Below are 18,299 nucleotides of genomic sequence, written 5' to 3'. Positions count from 1 at the left end.
TCAATCCTCAGCACCACATACAAAAAAACAAAACAAAACAAAACAAAGATGTTGTGTTTGCCGAAAAAAAATATTAAATATTAAAAAAATTCTCTCTCTCTCCCTCTCTCTAAAAAAAAAAGAAATTCAGTTATTATCTCTGCAATGTTCTTTGCATCTATCTCCTCTTCAGTACCAACTTCCTCTCAACTAGGTGTTCAATACCCGCTACCTAAAATGTTTTAGTAGCTCCTGACTAGTATTCCTGCTTCCTGTCTCTGCTGTAACCCATCTCAGGTAATTCCAAATTCATTTATTAAACAACATCAAACAAATCAACATGTGTAGAGTAGAGCCTAGCACTGAGTATTTAAAAATGGTAGCTATAATTTTCAGAGAATCCCCACAGCCAATAGGGAATGGTCTCCAGATCAGTAGCATCAAGTAGCATCTGGTTAGGAACGCAGAATCTCAAGCCCTGCCCCAGACCCACTCATCAGAATCTGTACCTTAACAAGATGGTGTGTGTGTGCATGTGAGAGCTGGAGCTCTGCTCTAGTCAGTCCTTGTCCCTAGAACTTGCTTAACTCATCTGTCCCTAGGATTCATCCAGCCTCCCTCTGTCAACCCCCAGGCAGTGAACTCACTCCCCAAAGCAGCTCATTCCATTTTAGATAATTCTGTCTATGAGAATTCACTCCCTAGGGGAGCTTAGTCTAGTTTCAAATAATTCTGTCGTAGTTTCTTATATTGAGCTAAATTTTGCTATCTTATATTTTCAGTTCTGCCTCTGAAGTCCATACAAGGAACATCAAATTCTCTTCTTCCTGGCAGAAAGCAGGGGATGAGGAAAGGGATGGGTGGTAGCTGTCAGGAGCCCCCTCAAGGAAAAATGAACTCTCTTTTTGAGTAGGCTGGCTCAGAGACAGCCAACAATTCCAGCCAAAGGGGAAGGAGAGGCAGGAGAAATGTATTTGTAACCAAAAGCACCAAGAAATAGGACTTCCTGTTCTGAGCTCTACCTCTTTCTCTAGGAAGCCACTTCACTGCTACTTCTCATGTCACATATGACATCCTTTACCTACAGCCAGCTCCAGAGACACTGAGCCCACGCTGGTCAGGAAGCCACAAGTCAGTCGGCAGTCTGTGTTGAGGTGTGGTAGTACTTTTCAGTCTGACTGTCCCTGAGTAGGTGGGTGTCTGTCTCTCCAACAAGACCACAGACTCTTTCAGGGTAAAGGATTGTGTACCTGGCACGTAGCTGATACTCCATAAGTATTATCTGCCTTGTACACTTCCAAGAAGAGCTAGCTATTCTCCTGAGAATTCATAAAAAATGTAAGATAGCTAACATTTAGGATAATAACACTGCAGGTTTGTCTTAATTTTTTTTCTCTGCAAAGTACACATTAACTCATTCAATTTTGACAAGAAACCTACACATAGTCAGCATTATCTGCCATGGTCTGAATGCTTGTTTCCCACCCTGTCCCACTGATGTGTTGAAACCTAATCCCCAATGTGATGGTATTAAGAGGTGGGGCCTTAAGATCATGAGGAAAGAGCCCTCATGAACGTGGTTAGTGGCCTAATGGAAGAGGCTCAAAGGAACTTGATTGTCCTTTCTCCCATATGAGGAACAGTAAGAAGGCACCACCACCTGTGAAATAGACCAGACACCAAACCTGTGGCTGCCTTGATCTCAGACTCGCTGGCCTCCAGAAGTGCAAACAATAAATTTCTGTTTTTTTATCTTACCTTAGGCATATCTCTTTAAGAAATGAGAAAGCTGATATTCAGAGAAGGTAAGAAATTTCCTAAGATTGTTTATCTAGGAAGTGGGCTGGTAAAAACTTGAACTCAGATCTCCAATCTCCAAAGCCTGGAGCCACTCTTTTTCAAACTATATTACTTACAGTTTTACACCTAGTTTTCCTAGTAATGTTGCCAATGGCCATAGCTTATGCAAAAAACAGGGTAACCAAGTAACCATTTAGAGTGAGCAGGGGAGCTCTGGAAAGACAGGTGGTGGAAGGTGTGGCAGGATCAGCCACCTGTCTGTCCCTGCCACGTCACCGTTTCACCACTTTCTGCTCTTGATTCTGCCTTCCTTCCTCCTTTTCCGTCTTAGAGGTCATGTTCCATTAAGACCAAGAAAAATACAGATAGAAGAGAAAGGAGTCATTGTCTTGCCTGACAGAAGACCTGAGTGTGGAAAAGAAAGCCATGGGGAAATTTTTTTTTTTTTTTTTTTGCAAAGTGGCATTTGGGGACATTCGAGATTCCCTCTACCATCTGGTCCAAAACAATCCTTTCCATCTATTTTCCCCTATTGCTATGTGGAAAACGCATTTTTCTCCGAGGTTAAGTCATAATATCAGGTCATAAGGTCAACATCTCCCAGATGCAATTGTTGCCCTGAAAATTTTTTCAATTTCCCCTAAGTGCAGGACATGCTCTCACCACAAGGCCTGGGAACCATAACCCAGAGTGGTTTCCTATCTGCTCTCTCAGGCTCACTCCAGAACATATGGTCATCGCACTCTGTTCCTTGCCCTCTACTTTCTACTGAGATCGTAGATATGATTTAATACATGCATAATGCACATGTTTTCCCCAAAATGTGCTTAGGTGTTCCACTACCATGCCCTTGGCATCTGGTTTCCTTGATCTGGAATGTTCTTTATATCTTCCCATGTCCTGATTGATGCTACTTCTTTAGGAAGTCATTCATGACCAACACCTCCACTGTCTGCATCCACTAACAGCTGGCAATTTATCTGGACTTCTCCTGCACAGAATTAGTCCTTTTTCAGGATATGAGCAGTCATCACCATACATAGAGTTCATTATATCATAATCATATGTGACTTCCTGGTAGACTATACACTTCCCAACACCAGAATCCATGTCTGCTCATCTTCACATCCCAAGGGACTATCACAGTTCCTGGCCCATACTTATTTAATAAATGGATAGTTATAAACACTAACTTCTGTTTGGAGGGCTTCTTATTTATTAAACACAATCAACTGCACCAGATATCAAAACACTGGCATCCCATCAGAAGTAAAGTATTTCCATTACTCCAGGAATGTAGCACTGGCCAAAGGTAAAGGTTAGGGTACATAAACCAGGGACCTAAAAACATTTAAAACCACAACTGTGGGGAACTCCCTATTACTGTAGGAAGGGAGAGTGATCTTAAAAGAAACCATTTCCTGCCCCGCCTCAGCACCTAGTTTTTCATGAGGGGGCCTAGAGAGAATAGGAGGAAGAAGGAAAAAGAATTGGGGTGGAGGGGAAGCCACGTTTATCTAAGTCACCAATATTTTCCAGGTTCTTAATGTTTATCTGGAAGCAAGACTTGCTAAACTCCTAAGACCCTATTTCATTTTTTTGAATTCTTCTCTGGTTTACCAACAGATAATTCTGGGATGATTTTTCTAATACCCATAGCCCAGTTGACTTTCCACAATTCCTCTTTATGATAATGGAACTTCTTCAGAAGATTCATGTGAGCCCACAATCAAATGAAAGTTACTGTCCACAACAATATGTTCTGCTTCCCAGGCAGCCCCTCTTCTGCTATTTCCTGACGCTTTTACAGATTTCACACCCAGCCATCAATCACAAGAGAGTGCTGACTTATTTTTCTGTGGGTTATAACCATGGCCCCTGTAAGAGCCGGCTCTGCACAGGCTGGCTGGACTGAGGACTGGAACTAGAGCTGGCTTGTGGGGGAGGACAAAAGACACAGCCCTAAAGCCCCGGGGCCCTTGGAAAGTGCAGCTTACTTACTTTAATGCTGTGTCCTCCCTCAAGCCTCTCTCAAGGGTCCAAGGAAACAGTCCCCAAACCTACCACCTTCTAAAGCCATCACCTGTTTCCTTCCAATGCTAGGTTTGATTTCAGACCAGACAGGGCTTCCAAGGAGAAAGAGCAGGGGTATGCTTAATTGGGGCTTGGGGAGGGGGGAGAGAGCCTCTGCCACTATCATCCCAAGCAGGAAGGCAGGTGGATTATATGTCTATCCTGAGTTCAGCTTGACTACATCACAAATTCAGTTTTCTGTAATCCACACAGTTACCCTATGGAATAGATATTGTTATTCACATTTTACAGAACAGGGAAACTGAAGTTCAGATAGAAGAAATCCATTACTCAATAGTACATACTTAATAAATATGGCATTGCAGATTAATAAAGGGATGTTTGATTCCAAAATCCATGCTATTTCTGCCATGCCAAACTACTGCCTCCTCCAGGAAGTCTCCATATGAATGGGCAGGAGGCTGAACAGCTATAACCATAGCACACAGCAAATGGGACAAAGACTGTCCCCACCCTTCTGACTCTGTACTCCATACTGAACTGCCAATCTCCCCTGGTAGGGACTGCCTAGCATCCACATATCCTGGTCTCTAAGTTACCCATCAATTTCCACCTGAAGAGGAAAACAACAGTCACCAAAGAGATGTAGGCTTCTGGGATGAGACTTCCTCTTAAGCCACAGCTCTCACTGTAGAACCGGCCACTGTTTTACTTTTAGTCTCCTTCCTGCCCTAATTTGTGCTCAAAACCATAAGTCAGGGTAGATCTTTCTAAAGTGTGAGCCTGGGCATCATGCTCCTCTGGACAAAACTTCTGTGGCACCCATTGCTCTCAAGATAAACTCCCCCTGCCCACTTAGAGGTGGAATGTTCTTCATACCCTGCCCCACCTGGCCTGTTGCCCAGTAGCCATCTCCCATCACTCTATTATTCAGTCATTTCAATATTTTTTATTCATGCCTGGAATTCTCTTTCCTTCTCTCCTAGCCTGGAGACAGCCTCTGCTCTCATGAAGGACCAACTCCTGACTGTGGTCTCTTCTGAGAAGACCACCCTCACCAATAGTCCCTCAGCACTTTGTACTCACACCCTCATCTCCACTGAGCACTCAATACCCTCCCTCACATGCATGAGTCTGTGTGTTCTGTCTCTTCCAGGGATGTGTACTATCAACTTGAAAAGTAATGGCAGGTGTCACAGCACCTAGGTAAGTGGACATACATCGATTAACTAGACCTAAGACCCATCTCCATGGAGATGTGGCAATGGTCTGGTTTTGCTGGAAGAAATCTGAGGCTGGATCTAATTTTTGTTTTTGGTCTTCTTAAAATGAACTAAATTCCATAGTTTGTGGTATTGAACGTCTAACTGTCCTAGGAAGAGCTGAATGGTTCTAAAATCGAGTTGAAGAGCTTTGAGGCAAAGGAAGCCTTTGAACCAGTTTCATTAACAATCTTGCTGGAATAAAACACTTGGGCCTTAAATGTGCTTGTTTTCTTTAGGTGCTGTGGCATGCTATTGGAAAGTCCTCTAGATGGAATCCATACTCTCTTGAGACTGCCTTTGTTTTTGTTTCATATGTAGAAGTCGATAGCAGCCCCATCAAAAGAAGTGAGTGTCTCATCCAGAACCAAAAATCAAGAGGAAATTGAGCTCCCTTTGAAATGAACATGCTAGTGCCTCATTTCTAACTGCAGCATGTGCCATTTACTTTACTTTGCCTTTAAGATTGGGTCAAACGATGCACCAGCCCAGCCTCCGAAGGCATACAACTCATCTCACTTTAGCTCAAAGGAGAGACCCCAATATGGTGTGTGTGACCAATGCCTGGGTAAACCAATGCACATCTCTGATGCATCTAAAACAGGATATGCTCAGGCCTTTGGAAACTCACCATCTGCCTGAAAAACATTTCCTCCAGCCAAGAGCATATCAGGTTTGCTCTTCACCCTTAGTTCACAGACTAGCCTGTGTTGGGTCTGACCAAAAGGACAGAGATGAGACCTGGACCTGGCTAGTCCTTTCCGGACCACATTGTCCCTGGCTATCACTGCCTCACCAGGCCCCACTCTGACTGAAAATGATGAGAGCTAACGGAAAACTCTGTAAGTGTGGAGGGGAAGGGGTGTTGGGGCTGGGCCATGTAGCCACAAGCAGATGGTTGGTATCTCCTCTCCCATCCAAAATCCCCACTTCTTTATCTTCCTAAAGATAGAAAGGGAGACAGAAATCTAGAAGGAGAGTAGCATTTATTTATGCTTCTAGTTCTTGAGTTTTTAAAAACTGTTGAGCTATTTTTGCTTTTGACAAATATCCATTTTCCTCAGTCCTCTCCCAACAAAGTTAATGTCAAGTTGTCATTTATATATCTGCAGTTCTTTGATTTTACTTTGGCTTACTGGGGAGGGAAGACTTGCAACCTCTGCCCCACAGGGATGGGCTAGTTAAGCTAATCTTCCTTCGAAACCTTTGTAAAAACAACTCTGAAGCAGCTAGTCCAGCGGTCAACAGAGCTCTGCTAGAAAGGCTGATTTTCATACAGTGGGTTTGTTGACAGTGGTAACTACCAATAAGCTAGAAATCCCCTTTCCTAGAAGCACATGACAGCAAGCTGAAGACACATTTCCTTGTTTAAACTAGACTAACCATCACAGGTTTCACTGAAGTGGGTCATTTTCACAATGTTCTTATGTGTATGCCATGGCCAAGGCCAGAATCCACCTGGATCACTTTGGGATTCAGCAAGGTCAGGCTTACCTGTGATCATGCTCAGTGCTGACAGGCAGGCTAAGGCTTGGATATCAAGGTTCAGGCTCTGCAAATTTAAGGAAAAGTCTTTAATGGAGTCGAGCCACTCCCCAAATCCACGAAGGCACTGAAGTCGGTGCAGGACAAGTCCATTGCAGAACACAAACTTATCTTCAGCAGTGTTTGACCTGGGGGGGCGGATGAGAGGAGACACATGAAACAGGTCTGTTGGGTCTGGCCAATGTGATAACATGATAACAGGGAGACAGGCAAGGGGCAGTGTTCAGAACCTCAAGGGCACTGTAAAGTATGCTGAGGCACCTCCATGGAACAAGACTATGTACCCAGGGGGTAAACAACTGCCTGTTTGCACTAACTTACTGGGGAGTGTCAGCCCCAGGCAAGATAGTTTCATGACACCTGTCTTATTCCTCCATTCAGTTGCTGGCTTGCCCTTGGACAGGATATGGAGTAGCAGACAATCATGGACTACAGAGGTGAAGCCCAGTGACTGGTCCCATGGAGCTCCTGAATTGGGCTTGTCCCTTATTTTCTTAAACGCCAAAACAGATAAGACCTGAGGCTAGACACTGTAATTCCATTGTGCAGATTGTAAAAGCATCAAGTCCTACCAAGCACCAGAAGTCAATCACAAACTAAAAACTGAACTAACTGAAAATTTGTATTTCCTTCTCTCTTTGAACAGTGGGGCTGCAGAGGGCTATTTATGTGGCTTGGTAGTGAAGTGCTTGTCTATCATGCATGAGGCCCGGAGTTTGATCCCCAGCACCCGCCCCCCCCCAGATTAGAAAATGATTATTTCCATAATCATCATAATCATTCCATTCATCTCTTAAGAAAGGTGCTCTGGAACCTCTAGTTGGACATGATAGCTTAGCAGTGTGACCTTGGACATTCCTTAAATCTCTCTGGGACTTCCTTTCCGTTATCCATAAAACAGGAATTCAAATTGTTAACTCCTAAGGTATTCGAGGGAATTACATAAAATAAAGGATTGGAAAGCCCATGCACTGTGCCTTTAGTACACAGGAGGATGCAAAAATATTAGTGGTAACTAATTCTGAATTCCACGTGGTCCTTAATTTAATCTTAGTTTAACTTTATAATATCTTACTACACATTTATCTATGTTGGCCTGTCACATTCACAAGTCAACATGCTTTTTGGATGAAGAGCTTTATTCATTCCTTCACTCAGCAAGTATTTACTAAGCACCAAGTATGCACCATTACTAGAGTCAGGCACTGGAGAAAACTTGGTGAATGAATAGGACAGATATGGTGGCTGCCTGAGTGGAGCTTACTGTCTACTCTGCTGTGCACATATTAGATGACAGTCACAGTGCTGCTGGGTTCTGGCATGCACTGAATTGGCTGTACATTAAGCTAATTACTGACACTATAATTGTAACTTCACCTTTCCTCTTCCCCTGATCCTGCCACACAAGGCACATAGGACAGAATGATTCAATCTTAGAGTTTAAACATGGGCCCATGACTGCAGGAATCCAAATGAACAGAGCACAGGTTAAACATGCAGGTGCTGGATTTCTTCCTATATGATTTAGTGAAATGTTGGTATCATCTCCTAAGAATAGGAAGATGGAAATAAGCATGCGTGAATAAAAACAGTAATAAAGTTAAAAAAAAAACAAGAGCTAACAGTGGGATATATGAGAGGAGCTTAGAGAGATCTGAAGCCTTTTGAAAAATCACTTCCTCTTGTGTTTGGTGTTACTGAGCATGAGAGGCTGGACCAAATCTTTTGATGGGGTGTGTGTGTGGTGGTGGTGGGGGGGTGCTGTTCTTTTGGAGTAAAAGCTGGGGGTTGTGAAGCTGTGGAACTCTTTAGAGCCCCATCAAATATATGGAACAATAACTTGCAATAGAAACTTATGAGGTAAACACAGTGTACCCAAGCAAATACTTACTCCCAGGAAATACCGTATCCACCATAAGAATCTTCCTAGAACCATAGAATATTGAGGCTGTTAGGGACTTCAGACATCAGCACATTCATCCTCCTTATTTTACAAAGGAGGAAGCTGGATTTCCAGTAAGGCAATAACCTGCTCAGGCTCTCACAGCAAACGCATGTTAGAATTGGGACTAGAACCCAGAAATCCTGGTTGCCTCCTCAGTGTTCCTTCGGCTACCTACTGCTAGTGTTTCTAATACCTGATCATATTTCCTATTTGCTCCTTGAACAAACTTTTCACCAATTATTTGGTTGCAAACAAAGAAGTTTGAAATCTTTTTCAAAGGAAGAAATAGACTCAAGGAAAATGAAATCATAGTAATTACCTGATGGAAAGTCTGAGAACAAACAGCTCCAAAAAGGCTGATTCTATAAGTAATGTCTGATCTTCTTTGGGGAGATCAGTAAATCCTGGAATCTTTTCTGCCCAGCTTCTGGATACGTCAATGGAGGCTGTCAGAAGGTTGTAGAACTGTTGCACGTGCTCAGCATCTGTGCCTGCAGTGGCCTGGTCAGTGGGACAGTACTAAAATACAAATCACAGAGAGCAGCGTCATCCCAATTCCTTGGTAATAATACCACCATTTACAAATTGGCTCTTCCCAGTCTATCAATGCCTCAATCTTTACATTTATTTTAAGGTTCCAAGGTTTATAAAATCCTTTTGCATTCACAGTCTCATCTGATGGCCCCGTGACATCAAAAAGTGAATTCATTATTATTACTCAATAGACAAGGAAAATGGTATATGTCCCTTTAGTTTCCAGTCTTAACTTGTCCTGCAAACATCTGGGGAGCTTAAAAAAGAAAAAAGAAACACTCGATCCCCAGAGATTCTATCCCCAGAGATTCTAATTTAATTGGTCTGGGGTGAGGTCTGGCCATCAAGAATTTTAAAAGCTCTCCAGATGATTCCAAAGAGCAGCCCACCTTGAGAACCACTGCCCTAAGGGTTTGGGTCTGTATGGACCTCCAGGGTCTAGCGATTCTGGGATAGTACAGTGGTTTCCCAACAAGAGGCCATGTTAACCCAGCAGCTCTGGATGATGTTCTGGACCAACAGCATTAGCAATGCCTGGGAATTTGCTAGAAATAAATCTCTGGCCCCAACTCAGACCTACCTAACCAGAAACTCTGGGGGCAAGCCCAGCAGACTGGTTTCTTCAAGACCTTCAGGCAATTCTCATGTACACTGAAGTTTGAGAATCATGGATTTAACCAATAGCAGAAAGAAACAATTTTTTTGCTTCCTTCAATGGATTTCTGTGAGACAAAAGAAACTAAGAAGTATGTGTGTGTGCGTGCGTGCACGCGTGTGTGCATGTGCGTGTGTGTGCGTGTGTGTGTGTGTGATTAGGGGCTGAAGTGTGACCTTGGCAGAGCTTAGGCAACTGTGTGCCTTCAGACACAGGACTTGTGGCTACTTAATGAAATGAAACAAAATTTAAAATTCTGTTCTTCCTCATCAAGGGCTAAATAGCCAAATAAGGAACAGAATGTTTCTATCACTACAGAAAATCTACTGGGCAGTACTGATATAGAAAGCTTCAAAAGGGAAGAAGAAAGGTATAGCAGGAATGAAGTCTAGCTCTTGGATTTTCTGGTAGAAGGACCAGTTTGCTTGAATCATGGAGGAAAAATTTTTCTGCTTTGGGCAGGAAGATTGATATAGCAAGATAATACTCAACGAACAGCAAACAACACAGATTCAAGAGATATGCAGAAGCACACATGTAAATATGTGTGCCTTCACATTAACATGGCTCAGTAAGATTTTGCATCCCTTCTCTCCATTGATCCTCAGGAGCAAGGATTTTAATCCTTATTTTACAGAGGAGCAAACTGAGACTCAGAAACTTTCCCAAGTCACATAAGTGGCAAGCCAGGACTTAAACTGGCTCTGGGACTTCAAGTCCTTCACTTTCTGCCTGATGTTACTAGTTGGTAGTTACTGAGATCTTTAAAAAGCTTCTAGTTTTACAATAATTAGAGCTCTTCAGGTAGGTATTTATTGGCCCCATACTTCTGTCAGCAGCACAGTGGCTGGCACATAACCACCCCTCAATAAATAGTTGTCAAATATTTGTTTTTTCAATGAAAGAATAGTCAGGGGAGTGCCTAGATTAGCTGCCATACCCAAGCTGATTGGAAGAGAAACAGTCACTAAGCAGGAAGGTATTGACTTTAGAGCTACCTAAGTATGAGGACTTACTAGGACCTACTTAATTTGGTCTTTTTATTTTTATTTTATTTTTTAAAATTTTTTAGTTGTTGATAGATCTTTATTTTATTTACATATACATGGTGCTGAGAATCGAACCCAGTGCCTCACACATGCCAGGTAAGTGCACTATGGCTGAGCTCCAGCCCCTGATTTGGTCTTTTTAAATTTGCTTTTTTTCCAAGAAGCATCAAGACATAACTGGAGAAACATCAGACTCAGAGCCTAGGAACTTTATATCAGTTTTGTCCTGGCCCCTAGTTTGTAAAAAAAAAAAAAAATGTAGCTCTATTTCACTTTTAATGAGCCCCGGTTTTCTGTTCTGTAGAATAGGGATAATAATACCATTTAAAAATTTTGTTGTGATGATTAAATGTGCTAATATATGAAAAGGGGCTGACATGTAGAACAAATGTAAAGAACGACGATGGTGATGATATGGGTATAGGTTGTGATAGTTTAAACTGTCACCATTCCTCAGCTTCCTTATTTATTGAATGGGAGGATAGGCTAAAGAGTGAGTTTTCTCATTTTCACTCTATTTTTCTAATATCCTATAATCAGGTCCAGTTTAAAGCTCTGGCTCCTTTGTTTCAACAATCTCACAAAGTGTTCAGGATTCAACGAAATCATGAATATTGTGTGATGCTCTGGACCATGGGACTAAAGTCCAGGAAGAAGTATGACTTTCCCAAAGGCATTCGAGGATGTTGCATGGCCTCTTATCACAGGCATTTCCTACCACTGCCTTTCAGCACACACACCCTAACTAGGAGAGAAAAGAGAAATTTTTCTTTACTTTCTCCTGTGAATCTAATACTGTATACTTTCCAAAGGCAGGATAAAATTCAGGGGAGGTCGCCCTTTGAAAAGTTGATAGCACTCCATGAGAAACCTCCTAGTGAGTGGTAGTACGAAGAAGAGGATTGTATGTTGGACCCAGTAGCTGGTCCTCTGGGCTGTGGCACTGACCTGCTGTGTAACTCTAAACAAATCCCTTAACTTCTCTGGCTCTATTTCTGTCTCTGAAATAGGAATCAACTGGATTAGCTAATCACTAAGATTTCTTCTGAGTCTTGCATTCAAAGATTATAAATATTGCTAAAAATCACAACAGATACGATGTTATTGCCTAGAATTTGACACCAATTCAGCATTATTTGTTTTTAACTAGTGGGTTAAATGGAGAGAAGAAGACTAAAAGATGTAAACTCTCCCCTGGAGATGGGATCTAACAGCCCCCTCTTGCATTGACTTCCCTGAACCGTGGCTCCCGACTCAACAGTCACTCAGCTTCCAATATTTGTTCAGAACCCACCAGAGCGAGTAGCTTTCACCTGGGGTCCTCTGCAGGCCCCTGCCCCTGCTGAGCTCACATTTCACGCCTCCTGCATTCAGGGAAGAGCAGTCTCTGCCTGCACTGTGTGTGTACTTTTCTCTGATGGAGCCCAGCAAGGAGGAAAGCCAGCAGGTCTGGCCTGTCAGTCCCTTGCCAGGCCCTCTGGGCTTCACCTGCAGTGATTCTGGTCCAAGTCCCAGAATTCTGGAGCCAAACTGGATTCAGCCTGAGCCACCAGTATCTTGGGGGTGACTGGAGGGTCAGTATCCAATGCTGGGGGAAAAGAAAAATCATCTCCTCTACTGAACATAAGATTTAAAAAAACAGAACAAAACATGCCAGATTCTTTGACTGCCTTAGCAGTTTAGACTTGGAGTTGGAAGAACCAGATTCCCCAGTCCTGCTTCTGAGCTCTCTTACAGAGCTTTGACTCTGGGCAAGGTAAGTTTAGGTTCACTGAAGAAAATCTAGGAATGGATGTTTACTGATCTTGCCAATCAAATCCAGGCCAGATATAGAAGAATTTCTTAAATAAAATTTTCTTGTTTATGCTAATTTTTAATTCCAGCGTACGAGAAGAGTTGAGCCATCATAATCTGTCTTTACCACTAGTCAAAGATGTAGCATTATGTCTAATGACAGCCAGTGCCAAATAGAGATTTCTCTGAAGCAACTAGAATGAGAATCCAGAGCCACAAACAATAGCATGGGTATTATTTAAATGAAAATGCATCTGTACATTTCATGCAATAATAACCCAACTGTATAAGTTAGATTTCAGCAACAGCCTAGGCCAAAAAATAAGTTATTTGAAAGGAGAACATCAACCAACCCTAAAAAAAAAAAAAGTGATGAGATGCTTTAATAGTTTAGTAGGATCAAATATTTATCTCATTTTCAGTTTTAGCTAGATATATAAAATATCCTAAGGATGCATTTCTCTCTTCTTAGTATGTTATTTTTCTCTGGGTCTTTATATCTCTAAAAATTTTAGACATGATCATTCTATGAGTCAAGCAATGTATTCTTAGGTTCTTACAATTTAAACAGTGATGTTTTAAAATTGGCAATGAATGTATTTCCCCACAAATTTCTTTTTTTCTTATCTAACTGCCTGCCCTCCTCCCCTGCAAAAAGCCAAAGCCCATAAAACTCCCCTCCCCCGATGAATGACTCCACTGTAGTTCCAAATTTACCTTCTTTCTCTCTCTCAGGCATGAGAGCTTTCTGAGGGCAGGAGCTTTGTCTTGTCCAACAATCAATGTGTTCACTACCCTAGCACAGTGCCTGACATCTGACAGTCATTCAATAAATGTGTTTTAAAAAATTAATGTCTTTCTGGAAAATCTGTATCTGTATTGTTCAATCTTTCTGAACCTGAGGAAAAACTGGGAAAGTCCAGGTCAAATTGATTGTCATTATTAAGACATTGGTGGCTCTCAAACCTTAATGTGCCAAACAACCAGTTGAGGCTCTTGTTAAAATATAAATTCCTGCCTCCATCCCTCTTCCCTCAATTCGGATTCAGAGGGTCTGGGTGTGGCTTGGGATTCTGCATTTTAATGCAAACACTGGAGTTTTTCTGGGTATCACTGCTCAGGGAAATCCTGAGCTGTACTCAAGAACGGAACTATAGAACTGTAGCAGGTGTGATGGTTAGAGGGTCAGGGAGAGAAGGCTGGAAGGGATCACAGGAGTGCAGTTAGCCTAATCTCTCCACCATTCAGATGAGGAAACTGAGGCCCTTGGAGGGATAGGAACCGGCCTGAAATCATCTAGTGAATTAATCGTTGGCAGTTTGAGAGTGTCTTCTGTGAAGATTCATGAAACCACTCTTTTTCGGTCTTCTTCATGCTGCCTTCTCCATAGGTTTAACATGTGCTAGCTGTGCTGCCTCTTATAGACTACTCTGTGAACACTTAAATGCCATTTGCTGATGCCTCGTTTTGTCTGGGCAGCACCTCTTGTATTTGCAGTCTGTTACTGCACTAAATGGCATTGATTACCAGAAAACATCCTAGTGTGCTGAAAATACTTGGAATGACCAACTAATGAGGACATTAAGTATATTTTCTCATTAGTAATTATGCAGGCACTGAAGCCAAGCCCAGTGTCTATATATACTTGTATTGCTAAATTAAAAGCAACTGTGGGGCAGAGAATAGCAGCATTTCTAGAAGAAACAAATCAAACGTGACATGTTTTGACTGCACTGATGTACAATGATCTGAGCTCATTTTTGAGGGAGAGAAGTTTGGCCCAAAGGAGAAGTGAAGGTCCCAGAGCCAGGAATGCGTCACAGGGCTCAGGAGCTCTTGTTCTGGCCTCTTGAAGCATTCATTCCCTCTGTGACTTGGAACAAAACCCTTCCCTTTCCCACAAATGGAGAAAACTGCTCAATTTCTACCTTCCAGGCACATATGCTGTTACATGGAGATTAAAACATACCACGGCTGGCAAGCAGCCCCTTTCTCTACTGACCTGATTCACTGCGGGAAGATAGCACCTTTAATAAATTGTATCGGTCAAATCAGCTCTCAGACTTGAAGCTGACAGGGCAAATTCTTATTTAAAATGTAATAAATTATAGACACATATTGTTAAAATCAGTTACTGCTGAGGAGTGGGACCAGGCAGGTATAAATGAAGAGAAAACAATGTTCTTTTTTTTTTTTCATTGTATCCACTTCTAAATGGCTTGTTTTTTAAAAAATGAATGGGTATCTATTACTATTATTGTAAATTTATGAATAACTAATAAATTGTCTATCTTTAAAACTCTAGTAAGTTGCCATTAAATAGAAGTGGCAATGTAATGACATGGAAATACCTTGAGTGATGTGATTTGGGTCTTAGCCTAGCTCTGCCCTGACCCTAGGCAAGTGAGTTCACCCCTTTAAGTCTTAAACTGAAAATATGGGGGCTGGATTAGATGATCTCAAGGTCACCTCCAGGTCTGTGAATTAGCAAATATAAAACTTTAAGGGAAAGGTTATGAAAGTTGAATTTCATTGAATGACAGACTTAAACTACTGAAACCATACATTTTGCCACAGAGGGGTTTAAGTAGAAATTATATAAGAATATATGCTATGGTGCCTGGTTCAAAGTAGGCAGTCAACAAATTCATTTTGTTTCATTCATTTCATGTACTAAGGTTTTGATAGAGAAAAAAAGCAAGTTTAATTTTAATTAATATCAAGTTATTTAGCCATATGTATTCTAGTATGTATATGTATATGTAACCACTTGTATTTAGGGATGCTAAAGGAAATCTCAGAATCTTAAAAAAATATTAAAGAGTTGGAAAGGACTTAATATGTCATCTAAAATAACCATACTTCTGGTGCTGCTGATCTCACACTTTGAAAGCAACTGCTTCGACCTCAGAGTGAGCTGGAAGAGGTCCCCTTCCTTCTCTATCCAGCTTTTCCTGTGGGAGCTGTAGTCCTTTTTGCCACAGAGCAAAAGAGTGGCCTCATTCCACCAAATCTTCCTTTCTCTCTCTCTAGTTCCATTTCCTACAACCATCTCTTACAAGTTCCCAGAAACAGCATCCACATTCTTCTTAAAAACCAGCCTGGAACAATCTCAGTTTTTGAAGAGTGGTCTGACAGGACAGAGTCCGTGAGACCATACTGAATTTGGTTCTGGTCCAGTACTTCTAGCACTGCAGGAGGTAATTCAGCATCCCTCTCTTTCACCACACACATACTTTGTGAGTTCATATTGAGTGTCTATGGAATAAACTCCCGAGATTCTTCTTAACATGAACCACTGACAAGCCAAGGCTCTCCCACTTTTTTTCTTAATTCTAAATGCTGAGCTTCACATTTATTTTTGTTAACTTTCTTCATGATGGCTTCAGCCCTTCCTGTTCCAACCTGTCGAGATCACTCTGAATGTTGATACTGACATCCATCATATTAGCGATCCCTCCCAGCTTTCTGTCATCTGCAAATGTGATCAGCATGCTCCTATGTCTTCATCCAAGTTTTTGACGAAAACTCACTGTATTTTTTAAAAAGTCTTTTAATTTACTTGATTTTGGTCCAATTTTTGATAATTCTGTAAAGCTATCTAAAAAGTAGGAGAACCTAAGCTATAAAGTTCAACCTGAACTCCAAAACAATGCAATTAAAATAAATATGCTTTGCAAAATTGAGCCAGGCCCCAAAGGTAGTCTCAGTGTGACCCAGACTCTGGCATGGTCAATCTGCTATTTTGGACAAAGCTAACAATTAAATTGGATAAATGTTTGTTGATGAGGATGATGACTCTAGACTAACAGACTGAATGGTGCAGAGGCAAGCAAACACACTGGATTGATTTTTCAGTGTGGAGACAGTTCCCAGCTGGGACAACTCAAAGTGCTAGGGAAGGTTTGCCACTGAATGAGTTATTAGGCCACATAGGCTGATAATTGGATAATCCGGGGCCAAAATATCACTTCTGGGGCCTAACTTCATGGGATTGACCATCAGGAGTGATGTCAAATGCCCTGGAACAATGTCAGATTGTCCGTTGTAGCCTTGGCCAAGGCAGTGCCTAGATGCTTCATTCACAAAGATGGACCACATAGGGAGGGGGAAGGGGTACTTTAGGGAGAAGTCTTCATTCCCAATACTTTTTCCAGCATTCATTGACTGAAATCAGAGGGGCAGTGAAGCTTGGTGTTAAGGAGCACAGAATTTGGGTTCACTATACTTGGCTTCTAAATTCTATCTCATATGCATGTTAGTTATGTCCTTGGGCAAATTAGTCCTTTAGCCTGTCCTAGTTTTAATTTCCTCATCTGTGCAATGGAGCTCATAATACTTACCTTAATGGTGTTACTGCACGGTACCTGACATATGTAGTGTTCTTACTCATTAATATATTCAACTAATGGCAGAATAAAAAAGTTTTGTCAAGGAAATAACATATAAAGCTCTGTGCTAAAACTTTGACAAGTATTATCCATATTTAATTTTCATGAACAACCCCAGGAAGTAGATGTTATTGCCCTATAACACAGATGAGAAAACTGAGATATTAAAAGATTTAATCAGTTGCTCAAGGTGACCCAACTAGGAAATGATGGTGTTGGGATTTTCATCTAGGCATGCATGCTTCCAAAGCCCTAGGCCCTTAACTACTGCATTATTCTGTTATACTATTATGTGAGACTTGACTTTAGTTAAGAGCTGCTACTTGTAATCAGAAGAAGAGTCCTCAGCCTTTGGTGCTAAGGATCAACTGTGCTTCTCCTAAGGAGTCTTGTGATCAGGTATAGAGAGGAGGCTTCACAGTCTAGTAAGGGTGGGGATGTGGGAGAGAGGATCACAGCAGGTACACCAATCATTTCTGTCAACACTACAACTGCAAAGGGGGGCACACAGCAAAGACACACTTGTACACTTTGCCAGACAGTTAACTGGATGACTGAAATGCTGACTAGACCTGAGGAAAGCAATCTGGTAGTAGCTGCCTATCAGATCAACCAAATGGAGACCCCTGTACTGGTCCGGCTTTTTCTGTATTTCTAAGTTTTCTTTTCATCAAGTGGAGATAATGATTCCTACAGTCCACGACTGGTTAAGGATTAAATAAGACAATATACCACAATGTCTTACATGTAAAAATTATTCAGTAATTGTGATCTTTTTCTCTTCCCTTCCCTCTTCAGCCAGACCCTGTCATATTAGAAGTTTGCTTTTCTAAATCCTTAAAAACAAACAAACAACAGCAACAAAAAACCTGCCTTTCAGTAATGTTTGTACATTTTTTTCAGAAAATCCTTTCTCATGGCTCTAAATTTGCAGAAATCCAACTGATGAGATTTTATTATATCTTATATGAAATAAAAATGGTGATATGTTTTGGCTGATTTAAATCACAACACCGGTAACCATTTAAGGTTTTTAAAGTGTTTCCATGATTCTTGAAACATCCCTCTGGGGTTAAATATTGTAATCGTCTCTACTACAGGGATGAGAGAGCTGAGAGTAGGAGCCAGGTGACACAGGCAGGAAGCAGCAGAGGCGGCGTTCCATCCCAGTCCTCCTGACACTATCTGATGTCAAGGCCAGAGCTCACTCCTCTCCATCAATGGTCTAATTCCTCTGAATAAGCAGCAGGTCAATCAATTCCAATGCAGTTGGGGAAACTGCTTAAGAATAATTTGAGACTTATCCAGAAG

General features: G+C 41.6%; 1 protein-coding gene across 1 annotated transcript in view; it reads right to left on the bottom strand.

The window, feature by feature from the left end:
• Window positions 1-18,299, bottom strand: part of Nr4a3 (nuclear receptor subfamily 4 group A member 3) — a 38,611-nt gene that overhangs the window by 8,454 nt on the left and 11,858 nt on the right. Inside the window, exons 6-7 of the mRNA XM_013359036.4 lie at window positions 8,885-9,084; window positions 6,570-6,748 (exon numbers count right to left, since the gene is read on the bottom strand). Of these exons, the coding sequence (XP_013214490.2) occupies window positions 6,570-6,748; window positions 8,885-9,084 (379 nt within the window). The remainder of the gene's footprint in view (window positions 1-6,569; window positions 6,749-8,884; window positions 9,085-18,299) is intronic.

This window comes from Ictidomys tridecemlineatus, chromosome 4 (genome assembly GCF_052094955.1).
Source record: "Ictidomys tridecemlineatus isolate mIctTri1 chromosome 4, mIctTri1.hap1, whole genome shotgun sequence".
Lineage (NCBI taxonomy): Eukaryota > Metazoa > Chordata > Mammalia > Rodentia > Sciuridae > Ictidomys > Ictidomys tridecemlineatus.
This window is presented reverse-complemented; position numbering and strand designations above follow the sequence as displayed.